We start from the raw sequence: 12,185 nt of genomic DNA on the forward strand, positions 1-12,185 counted from the left end.
TCCCAGTGGGAGAAATCCATGGTCCACGCTAACTTTTGGATTGTTTCAGTGTTGTCAATTTGGACCAAAACTGTCCTAGAGACCAAATTAGAAGTAGGGAAGATCACATTCTGGTGCCTGGAGATGCTCCCTGGCCTGGCCTCATTTAGTAGAAAAAGACAAATAGAGAGTTGGTCCCCATATTGTTATAGTAGCAAAAGGAACCCCTAATTTATTGAAGATTTTTCATTAACTATGAAAACCTGTAAGAGGAACCCAAATGATACTTGGTATGGAAATGCCTGAGAAAATGTGTAGCTGATTCCACAGTGACATCCTGTAATTCCTGAACACTGCTGAGTTCAGAGAGAATGCATGAGGGCAATATTTGACCTAGATAGTTACAGACATGAGATCACTTTGTCCTCTGCTGAGGAGATAACACAATAATATCTGTGCTGATTGCTGCAGCTGCTAAAGTGATTAGCAGATGTAGAGAGGAAATGAATCTTCTCTGGTTGTGCAATTTGGGTTGGTGATGGTGACACTTAAATTTTACAAACAAAAACATTTTTTACAAGGTATTCTTACAAAGAATAAAATTAATAGATTTATTCCATGCTATTAAAAATATCCAATAACCTTTTCTAAAGGGCAAGTACTCACTCATATGAATTCAGAAACAGCAGTGCAAATTAGAGGACACCATTTAAATTTTTTTTTTAAAATTATCTATATTCTGCACGTTTTATGAAATCTCAGCATTTGCTTGAGTCTTTTTTCTTCTCTTTGTTTTTATTATTTTGGAATGAAGACATACTTATTCCTTTATTGCCATGAGGAAAATACTAAAAATTAATGGTAAAAACTAGTAGCAGTTTAGTTTTGATATTGGTGGAAGGAAGATCAATTTTCCATTCAGTACTTTTCAATGCAGACATAATATGTGGTTGTATGTTATATCATAGAATCATAGAACAATTCAGGTTGGAAAAGACCCTTGGGATCATCGAGTCCAACCATTAACCCTACACTACAAGTTCACCCCTAAACCATATCACCCATTTTCTGCTTTCTTAAGGAATCTTTTTCGCTTGATTTCTTTCATTACAGATTAGAAATTAACACTCCACTGAATATGCACTGTGACCAGTTTAATACAGCACTCATCTTATGTACTTTCTTTAGTCTTTAATTCACAGGTTTACTTTCTCAGTCATAATTTTGCCTAAAATTGATCCGTGGACTGAGCATGTGTATATAAAAGCCTGCTGAAATAGGATTTACAATAAAATACAGTTCCCTGATGAGAATGGATAAGCATAACATACAGTAATAATGAACCAAAATAACTTATGTCTTTCCTGTGTCTCAGTGGAAGAAGTTGAGAATGTGATGAAATTCATGAATGACACAACAGCGCAGTGGAGGAACCTCTCGGTGGAGGTGAGAAGTGTAAGAAGCATGTTGGAAGAAGTAATTGCTAATTGGGACAGGTACAGCAGCACTGTGGCAGGTCTGCAAGCATGGCTGGAAGATGCTGAAAAAATGCTGAATCAGCCTGAACATTCTAAAAAGGTATGCACAAATAGCATATGTGTCTGGCTATTTTGTAAATTGTGAAACATGGGATATGTTTTTGCATTTGCTTACGTTGTTTTACAAAATGCCATACAAGAAGGAGAATTTTTTTTCAATTTCTGCCATAGTGTTGGCATTCGTCATCAGTGTTTTAAATGTTCGCACATACAGCATGTACAGACATATACGTAGAATCGTTATGGCTGGAAAAGACCTTCAAGATTATCAGGTCAAACCATTTGCATATATACATACAATGTAGGAAGGCATCATCTGTGATAACACGGTCAGAGACATCTTTGATACGAATATAGGGCAGCAGCATGGCTCAGAGATAGGAATCTTACAGGATTCACTCAAAGGCAAATACAACTCTTAACACCAAAGTATGTAGTCATGTACTGCATATAAAGACACAAAAAATTTTTTTCCCGATGATTTTTTTCCACCATATAGATGAAATATTTCAGTATTAGTTGCCTCCACAAGACAGTATTATTAATGTGTGTTGCTATGTTTGATGGATAATTTATCCATTTAACACTTGTGTTTTAGAAATCCTTTAGACAGTTCTTTCGGGGACCTGCAGTCATAAAGATAGTTTTGCTGTCTTTTTTTTTTTCCCCCCTCTTCTAGTGTTAGAGTCCTGACGCAACATGATTTATGTTTGTGAAGCTTCAATAATGACCCAGATTGACTTGAATCATATTGCATTTAATAAATGTTACATTTCCAGCAAATTCCAACATAGCAGCTATACAGCTTTTAACACCAAAGTATATTTTGCATAGGTTTTAAGATGTCAAACTGACAACAGGTCAGGAATCATAGAAGACTGGGTTGGAAGGAACCTCATCTGGTCCAATCTTTATTGGGAAAAGCATGATCTAGATAGGATTGCCCAACACCCTCTCCAGCTGAAGCTTAAGTGTCCAGTGCTGAGAAATCTACCACTTATATAGGGAGGTGATTCCTACAGCTGATTGTTCTTGGTGTGAAATAGTTTTGTCTTATGTCCAACTGGAGTCTCCTCAGGACTAACTTGTATCCATTATCCCTTGTCTTTTCTATGTACCTCCTTGTAAAAAGGGAGTCTCCATCTTCCTTGTAGCCATGCTTGAAATACTGGAGCATGGTGATAAGCTCTCTCCCAAGCCTTCTTTTCTCAAGGCTGAACGAACCTGATTCTCTCAGCCTTTTCTCATGTGGCAGCTTCTCAGTCCTTTGATCATCTTTGTGGCCCTTCTCTGGACCTTTTCCAGCCTGTCCACGGCTTTTTTGTATGGAGGGACCAAAACTGAACACAGTATTCCAGGTGTGGCATGACAAGCACTGAGTGGGGTAGCCTAATGGCTTCTTTTTCTCTGCTGGTGGTGCCCTTGTTGATGCACCCCAGCATCCTGGTGGCTTTCTTTGCCACAGCAGCACACTGCTCACTTCTATTGAACTGGTTGTCAACCAGCCCTCCCAGATCCCCTCCCATGGAGCTGCTTTTCAGCCAAAATGAGCATTTCATGTTACATGAAAATACAGTATAATTTTTTGGTGTAAGTTTGTTAATATCAATTAATGTCAAAGAATTGATAAACTTCTAAAATGAAAATAAGCATATGAAAAAGATTTAATAGTATAGCATAATATAAATGTCAACAGGTGTTATTACTGAGCAGGAAGGATGACCTCAGCTGTTCAGGTTCTTAATGCCTTGTATATGTTTTATGTAAGTAGCTTGGCAGCGTTTAAATGAAGTATGAATAAATTAAAAATATTTACTTCTCTAATCAGTTTTCTAACTTTACCTTTTAAAGATGATCAAAGCTGGAATCCCAATATATTCATGCAGTATATACTTGCTTCTGATTTCTAACCTAAATCCAACAAGTACTTCTTATCATTCTGGTATATGAAGACTTTCAAAAATCCTTGTTGACAACTTTAGACATGAAAGTATTATTCTTCCCAAAATACTCATTTCTTTTTAAAATTACACTGGCTCAGAACTCATTACTGAGAGGTAAGATAATCTGCCTGTAGAATGAGATACATATTTTAAAAGTTACTTCTACTATTAATGTTGAATCTAGCACTCTACAGAAGTAGTATTTACTTCAGTAGTTCCAAGAATAGTTCTGATTTAGCAGGTTTAGTATTTGGTTATTAAAGGCAAAAGCAATACTTAGGTTGGTTTGTACATTTAATAGTCATACAGCCATCAGCACCAGCTTCTACAATCCCAGGTCAAAGATTATAACTATTGCTTGGAATACTTTGTCCTGGTTTGAGCTAAACAGAACTAGTTCTGTTCAGTGATTTTTACTTCTCAGTTCAGTCTCTTCTTAGAGGCTGTACTTTCTGAAGTTAGCAGCATGTTTTTGCAGACAGTGATATCACCTGGTGTTTACAGTTACTACCTGGGACTGGGATGCAGAAAGGCTCTTGCTGATACTTATTCCTATAGTGACGAAGGCCACTGCTGGCTCTTGTGTGCCACGCTGAGAAGTTAGAAGGGTCACAAGGAAGTAAAGGTTGCACCTCCAGGGAGTTATAGACAGGATAAGTGACCAACAAGAGTATTCCATTCCATATATGTCATATTCAGTATAAAACTGAGGGATCAAGAGAGCTTAGCTCTCTTTTCTTCTCCTCTGCAATGACTGACATCCAGAGAGGACTTCGTCTGATCTTCTGCCTTTGATCCTGAGTTCCTGAATCCAGCTCCTCTCTGCTGCTGAGCCTGGGACATCCCCCGTGCTACCTGCTCTGCAGCATCAGTGGGGATTGCTATCGGGAAGGGGGAGTCAGGTTTGATATCAGATTTGTATATATGTATGTAGTTCACTATTTTAATCATTTCCTTATTCATTAAAGCTGTTTTAATTTTTTATTTTTTTTTCCCCAATCTGTAAGTCTCTCTGCCTCATTCCCTTTTCCTTCCCGTTTGGGGAGGGAGAGAGGGTTAGAGAGCATCTGTCTGCATTTAGTGGCTGGCCTAGCCCTAGCCTGCGACAAAATTCTAGAAACATTTCCAAATATTTGTTCTGTAAAACCACAAATATATCAGTAATATGATACAAAGATTTCACTGGTGCTTATTTGCAAACCTTACTTGCATTACTAAAACCTACCATATTCTATATCAGGCAAGGATGATAGTAGCCCCTTACTATGCTGTCATGCTTTATTCTTTCCATTATCTTCCATTGTTCTTTTTGCCAAAGAAAGTGGCTTGTTGTCTTTCTATTTGGCTTCTGTTTCCAGAAACCTTATTGTGAACTTGTGGCATGAAAAATCTTGGGAAAAAAGTGTGTGCTTCACAGTACCTTCCAAACTTCTCCAGATTTTAGACATACTTTAGGCTGGCTTTTGAAATAGAGAAACTCCCCAGCAAGGTCTGAGGAAAGTAATGGTGTTTGTGGAAATAAGTGTGGGAGCAAGGACACAAGTAGTTTACTCCATGTACTTTTTCCTTCTTGACCTCTAGTAAGCATGACCAGTGCCAGATTCAGTAGAATTAGTTTCTTTTGGATGTGGTCACAGAGGGTAGTCTTAGCACAAAGCAAGAGTTGTGCTCCACTAAGAGTAGGAGAAGATTCAAATTGCACATACAATTTACTGAAATGAATTTATTCACTGATGCATTGGTACAGAGCACTTGTACTTTGCTAAATTCAGCTTTAGGAATTTAAACCAATATGTGTTGCTCAATTCTCTCTTCAACAAATTTGAGCAGTATATATCTGTTTGATGTTTCCTGTTTGGCTATATCAGAACTGTTTTTATGTGTAGATGAGTTCTGGCAAGTATAAAGTTTCAGAACTGTAGGGAAGCTTGGGACAGTTGGACAGGACTTTTTCACATCTACCTTTGAGCAAAGGATTGGATGGGACTGTCGTTGTTAGATGAACAGTCTTAGATTTGTAGGGTACATCAGTAGTCCTAGATAAAATGGGTCTGTGCCCCTTCCTTAGTCCTGAGGAACAAAGTGGCATCATTCAGCTTGCATCCTTATGGTTATTCTTTCTTCCCTGAAAGAAGGCAGCCTCGTGATTCTGTCTGCTGGGAACATTCTTTGTCATATGCTGTCCATTGAATTGTGCATTGAACTGTGAAGGGTATCAGAGACAAGCCAAAACCATGTCAGAGAAGATGTGGACAGCCACAGGAAAGTGACTGAGTTATGTTTTGTTTACTGTTATAGATGTAGTCACAGAGCCTTAGGAACAATAGCGATAAAGAATCAGTCTTCTCAGGTCTTCTGGGATGCCAGATGCTGGAAAACTGCAAATGGTTCACAGCAGGGGAAGAATCTCTCTACAATCTCTATATGGCCCAGATTACTACCTGTCATGGTTCAAGCTGACTGCCCAGCTTTGGGCGCATCCTCCACTGATGCTCGGTCGCTCTCCCCTCTCACATGGGGCTCTTCACGTACCAACACATCCTGGATGTTCTCGCCACCACTGATCCCCTCAACTCGCAGTCAGTCATCTTCCTGCCATCTCAAGCACCATGGGGCTCCAGGGAAAGGTTCTACTTCAGTACCCTTCTCTTCCCACTTTTGTTCTCACTGACCACATTCCTGTGTTCTCCTCTCACCTGCCCCTCCTCCAACAGAAAAAACTCCACAATACAAAAGACAGGACAGCTCAAGAGGAGATGAAACCGAAAGAGAAAGAGAACAATGGGGTCACCTCTTAAATACCTTGATCAAAGAAGCACTGATTGGCCTGGCCCTGGCCAGAGGCAGGTCTGATTTTTACCTGTGAGTTGGGGAGGGTCTGAGAATTTCACAAGAGTCATCCCCCACAGCTCTCCCCCACTTTCAAAAAGGCCCAGCCAGACTCAAACCAAGACACTACCAGCCCATACTGTTTCAAGAGAATACAGAAATTAAATGAGCCGTAAAAGTGTTTTCAGTTCTCTTAAAGGGGACTTAGTTTAAGTGAAGCTACTCACTGGAGTAAAATGAGCTGTAAGTAAACTGGTGGTAATTTTTAATTCCATACGTTATGTTCCCGGGGGTGAGAATTTTATTATAGTATATTCAATATGAAAAGCTTCAGAGGATAATTGTTCGAAGAGTTTTAGCAAGGCATTAGCTGCTGATTAAATTGTAGTCTTTAAGCTAAAGGCCATTTGAAAAAATTTCAGAAAGCTATTTTCATTTTCTTCTTCAGGATTTCTTCCGGCACTTACCTCATTGGATCCAACAGCACACAGCCATGAATGATGCTGGTAATTTTCTAATTGAAACATGTGATGAGACTATTTCCAGAGACCTTAAACAGCAGCTTCTGTTACTAAATGGAAGATGGAGAGAATTGTTTATGGAAGTTAAGCAGGTATATTTTTGTTGTTGTTACTTTTAAGTGTTTACTTTGTCATTTCCATGCAAGCAAGACAAATTTGCCCTGCTAGCAGGACTACATGCCAACTGCTAAAGTACCAACCTGTTCATTGTTATTTAAATTAGAAATGAATCCGTGGTGGTAGTTTCTCTTTTCTTTATCATTTCTTTATCTTTTAGTTACACAAATTTTTATTTTTGCACATTTTCAGCTAGTGTAAGCTGTATTTTTTGATTATGATGTCCAGTCTTGGCACAGAAAATACTATTTATGCATATTCTCTGCTGTTCTTCAAAGAAAATGATTGATTTCAGGTAACTATTGTTATTGTAAGCTCTGTGAAACTAAACAGTGAAATGTTGGAAGTGAGTATTTTTATTTCTCTTTAATGAGTTGCACCATAAGCGGGTGCAAGGCATATTAACGAACTAAGTGCTTTCCCGAGATCAGTAAGACGCTATCTTGTGCAGAAAGAGGCACTGATAGTATGTGAAAAAAATATTTTTTGTTTCATGGAAGAGATTCAACTGATAGGAAAAGAAGTATTGTTTCTATATTGGCTCTTTAAAAAGCAAAGGGAAGATTTGAGATAAAATTCCATAGATGTGTTTCACACCTCATAAACACATTAGAAAATGGCTTTACTGTAGTCAATATACATCTAATGATATTTCCCCTTCCAGTGACTAAATAGCAGTTGCCTATTTGAAGATGCTGAATCCTTTTTCTTTACTGGCACGATTATTTCCATTGCAGTCAAGTTAAATGGATATGCAAATAGTGATTGTCTCTTTTACATTGTAACTTTTCCAAACCATTGACTAGAATGTTGTCAAGATTTATTTGCTGATGGTATTTAGGGTGATTCACTGCGGAACCTGTAATGCCCAGGGTGCAAATGCCTCTTCCCCTACTTGTGCAGCTTTTCCATGTGCTGACTATACGGTTTTCCTCTCTGGCTTTTCACCATTTCTGTCACACAAGACTTTCCACTTCATAAGATCTGTGTTTCCTTTTGCTCTAGCCAGCAGTTCATTTACTGAGATCTCCCATACACTTCAGCTTTTCTAGTCTTTTCATGCTCTAGTCTCTGTTGAATTTTCAAATTTAGTACTGTAGGTAACGAGAAAATAATTGAGACGTTGATTCTAGGTTAGACACAGATGAGAGTTTAATGTTTCCAGATAATCAAAACTTTGAAAACGCTGACCTGTTGTGTGAATGTTGTTCTTTTTAATATCAGCACTATTGAAACTAATGCAGGTGATTAGTGTCTAACTCATTTCGAGGATGAGTTCCCATTATTTTGTATGTTTTTGAGTACAATTTTTCCAGCCAATGATTGCACTGAAAATATGTTAATTCTCCTAAGTCATTACTCAATAGCTAGATAGCCCATTTGAGGTGGTGGGTTTTTTTTGTTTATTTTTACTTTACATTTTCTTAGTATGCTCGAGCAGATGAACTGGACAAAATGAGGAAGGAATACTTGGATGGTGTTGCTCATTTGACTGCTTTTATTGATGGGAGCAACAGGAAATTTGCAGTCCCTGTAGAAGTGTCTTTCCTTGATGTCAAAATGTTCGTACAAGATCTTGAAGTAAGTGTCCTTCTTCCATTCCTTTCCCTGTCCTTCATAAGAGAAACTTGTAAATATTTAGTTCTGAGAGCATAAAATTATTTTAGCATATGTTCTGCATTTTTACTGGATTTTTTTTTACCAGTGGTACTTTTTTTTGTATAATTTCTGTATAGCTAATATAAATCATTGTATATCCTGTGAGTGTCACTTCTAGATCATATTTCCAAATCACTGTCCCACTGGATATTTCTTTCTGTCTAGTTTCAAATCACATACAGGTGAGCTGACTATATTTCTAAGTATGATCCAGTATTCAGTAAAATCAGCAATGAAGACAATTGATAATTGGAATGTATATCTTTTATCTCTTGAGAACAATCTTATAACTGCCATGAAAGCATGAATGCTGTTGTTGAAATATTTTTTTAAATGTTTATTTCAGAATATTAAGCAGAAATTGCCTGCGATGGAAGCTCAGTACAAAATGGTAACAAGAACAGCCCAACTTGTTACAAAAGAAGTTCCCCAAGAGGAAGTGAATGAAATGCTTGGAACTTTGACAAGGATCAAAGAGCAGCTGAGCAAGGTTGCAGAATAATTTTCCTACTCATGTTGTTGACTGTTGAACTAATAAATAATAAGCTCTCCTAAATAAATACTCAGACATATCTGAGCAAATACGTAGTTAATAGTAAGAAGAGATTGAATTCAGGGTGTAGAAAATCTTACTTCTTTTAGACTTCAAGACTACCATCCTTAAATTTAATATTCTTTTCTTGAGGAAGTAACACAGGATCTATCTTAAGAGAGGCAGGTAGCAGCTGTATAAACCCACATGCAGAGGAAGCTGATATTTATTTAATTTTACTTTTTTAACAATTACTTTTCTTTAAAATGGCCGAAGGTTAAGGACTGTTCCTGTACCCTGCTCTATGAATGCCAGCATCTGCTGCCTCCCCTGGAAGAACTGGAGAAACAAATCACACATTTTTATGAATCTCTCGAAAAAGTCAATGAAATCATTTCGATCCTGGATCCTGAAGCACAACCTACAACTGTTCTTAAACAAAAAGCCCAAGTAAGTTTCAAAATCATCTTACAAAGATTTGCTGGCTCTGAATATTTACAATTTGCTTTTAGGAATTTTAATTGCGATACGGTAAGCTGAGCAAGTGTTTCTTCATGTTCAGACAACAAATGTAGACTATTGTGAAGTCAGCTAGGCATAAGTATATAAAGATTGAAACCTGTGTTCCCTCCTAATGCCTGTGATTTCAATCCAAGAGGTAAACATGAGACTTTTTTTTTATCTAGTGGAAATTAGACTGAAATATCAGAAATACATTGGATTTTTTTATTAAGCAGATGAACTAACGTGATCAGAACTTCCCTAGGTTTTCTTGGACAATTATGGAAGTTTCTCAGAAGTCTGGAAGTGATATCTTTAAAGTGCATTAATTATAACATTAGGACATTAATTTTTCTACCTGACCAATAAACATTTCAGTCTGCAGGAATTCAGAGCTAGTCAAAACTCCCTTGGAAAGGTAAATGAAAATATGAGGATCTTGCATAGGAATCGTGTATCCTTGTGTATGTGTGGTATATAGCCTAGAAATAGCCCCTCAGAATTGATGTGCACATATCATTAGAGTTGCATTTGACAGGCAATATAATAAAATGAATTTTTTTATGGGAAGCTGAAGCCTTTCAAAGCCATTTAGAGTCCTTTACAAAAGAAAAAAAAAAGAAGAAGAAGAAGAATTAGATATATATATATATTAGTTCAAGCCTATAATGACTTTGGAGCTTGACTCAATAGTTCAACAAGAAGGGTGTTCTCTTCCAGTGACTTCATGCTCTGATTGTATTTGGCTAAAAAATTATCTAGTGAGCTTGAATCAAGCCAGTCCATTTATCATCCTGCACAAACACTCTTCTGTTTCTGAACACCATCTGAGTCTTGTGTCCAACCTGCTGCTTAAGAAGCAGCTCATAAGAGGGGTTCATTCCTCTGCTTCTGCAGGTAAACCTGACATGGAATGTCACAATAAAAAGACATGTTTCTTCTGCAGTAATTTGCCATCCAAGGAACTAAAACCTCCTTGGTTATAAGGAGGGTGCTGGTTTCTGCTGATCAGAGAATCAACAGAGATTTGTGCTGAGGGATGCAGTGTTTCTTCAATGGCAGAACAGTTTCCTCACCACAGGATTTTTTATTCAACCCTTTTTTCAGCCTGTTCAACTACATGCATGTTTTATTTTCTTCTCTCTCTCTCTCTTTTTTTTTAAGTATAATTCTCTTCACTTAATACCATTTGTAATGAAATCTGAATTCCAATAGGTATCATGAAAGGTTAATTTGTTAAAAGGCAAGAAAGGTTGACATATTAACCCAAGTTGTGTGGTCTGTGTTCTTCCATATAACATTTTGTGTAGTCTGTTTTTCATAGTGCTTTAACCTTGGTGCTTTTGTTCTTATCGTTAAAAAAAATCTTCCAGGTATTTTCCCAAACTTTTCTCTCCTTTGTTCCTGGCCAGGGTGGATATATGTTTGTTTTCTTTCTTTCAGGATTTGGTAGCTTATCAAGAAAACTGCAAGAAAGATTTGTCCCTGATTGAGAGAAATAGTCAGAGTATCCTGGAGCGTGTGGCTTCGAGTGAAGCGTTACAGTACTTCCATCAGTCAACATTTCAGAAGAAAGTTACACAAGTTCAGCTTACTTTTCAGGTAATTACATCATACTTTGATCCACATTTTTGAAAGCTTGTTCCCATGCAGCTGATCCATACTACTATATCTCCATTTCATCACTCTGTAGCTACTGTAATAGTAACTTTTGTCTCTGGTGTCAGGTTCTTAATTGAGGATTTGTCTGTATTAGGTAATAAGTGGTCAGGGGCTTGGTGGTCATGTGCTTCATGCAGTTATACACAGATAAGCCTACCTCAGAGAAACCTCAGATTTAAGGAGAACTTTCGTACATCTCAGACTCCTTTGGAAAGAGGAACGTGAAATCCACTTGTTAGGGCTGCACTGTTTTATTTTTTCTCCTGCCTTTGTTATCCTGGCTAATAATCTGCTCCCATATTCCCATATATCCCCTTTCACACAAAGCACGGAATATGGAAACTTTTGTAAATACCGACTGGGTTTTGTATTTCCTCAGAAAATGTCATGGATTGTGTTTGGAAGTTGCAAATGTGTATTTGCATTTGCTAATGTAAAAATGTGTACTTTGGGCTATAATCCCCTTACCTGTTGAGCTCTTTGTTGTTATTAGCCTTATTGAGATGATGGAAGCCCCACCCCTAGAGACAATCAAGGTCAGGCTGGATGGGGCTCTGAGCAACCTGATCTAGTTAAAGATGTTCCTGCTCACTGACAGAAGGGTGGACTAGATGACCTCTAAAGGTCTCTTCCAACCCAATGCATTGTATGGTTCTATTTTATGATTCTATACTGATGTTTTGGGGGCTACTCAGTGCCAGTCTAGCACCAGTCCAGCCCCAGTCCGACATGAAATTAACCATGTTCTTGGAGTCAGATCTCCCGATGTTGGGTTCTATTAATCACAGAATCACAGAATGTTAGGGGTTGGAAGGGACCACAAAAGTGCAGCCCCCCCACCAGAGCAGGAACACGTACGATAGGTCACACAAATACTCATCCAGGTTGGTTTTGAATGTCTCCA

At 37.9% G+C, this 12,185-nt stretch overlaps 1 protein-coding gene across 1 annotated transcript in view; it reads left to right on the forward strand.

The window, feature by feature from the left end:
• The window catches only part of LOC104272791 (nesprin-1-like), a gene marked incomplete at both ends in the record, with an annotated part of 42,672 nt that extends 31,451 nt beyond the window's left edge, over window positions 1-11,221 (forward strand). Inside the window, 6 exons of the mRNA XM_009867887.1 lie at window positions 1,355-1,557; window positions 6,738-6,902; window positions 8,356-8,508; window positions 8,933-9,076; window positions 9,395-9,568; window positions 11,063-11,221. Coding sequence (XP_009866189.1) covers window positions 1,355-1,557; window positions 6,738-6,902; window positions 8,356-8,508; window positions 8,933-9,076; window positions 9,395-9,568; window positions 11,063-11,221 — 998 coding nt within the window. The remainder of the gene's footprint in view (window positions 1-1,354; window positions 1,558-6,737; window positions 6,903-8,355; window positions 8,509-8,932; window positions 9,077-9,394; window positions 9,569-11,062) is intronic.
• Window positions 11,222-12,185: the final 964 nt, after the last annotated feature.

Source organism: Apaloderma vittatum, unplaced genomic scaffold (assembly GCF_000703405.1).
Source record: "Apaloderma vittatum isolate BGI_N311 unplaced genomic scaffold, ASM70340v1 scaffold9624, whole genome shotgun sequence".
Lineage (NCBI taxonomy): Eukaryota > Metazoa > Chordata > Aves > Trogoniformes > Trogonidae > Apaloderma > Apaloderma vittatum.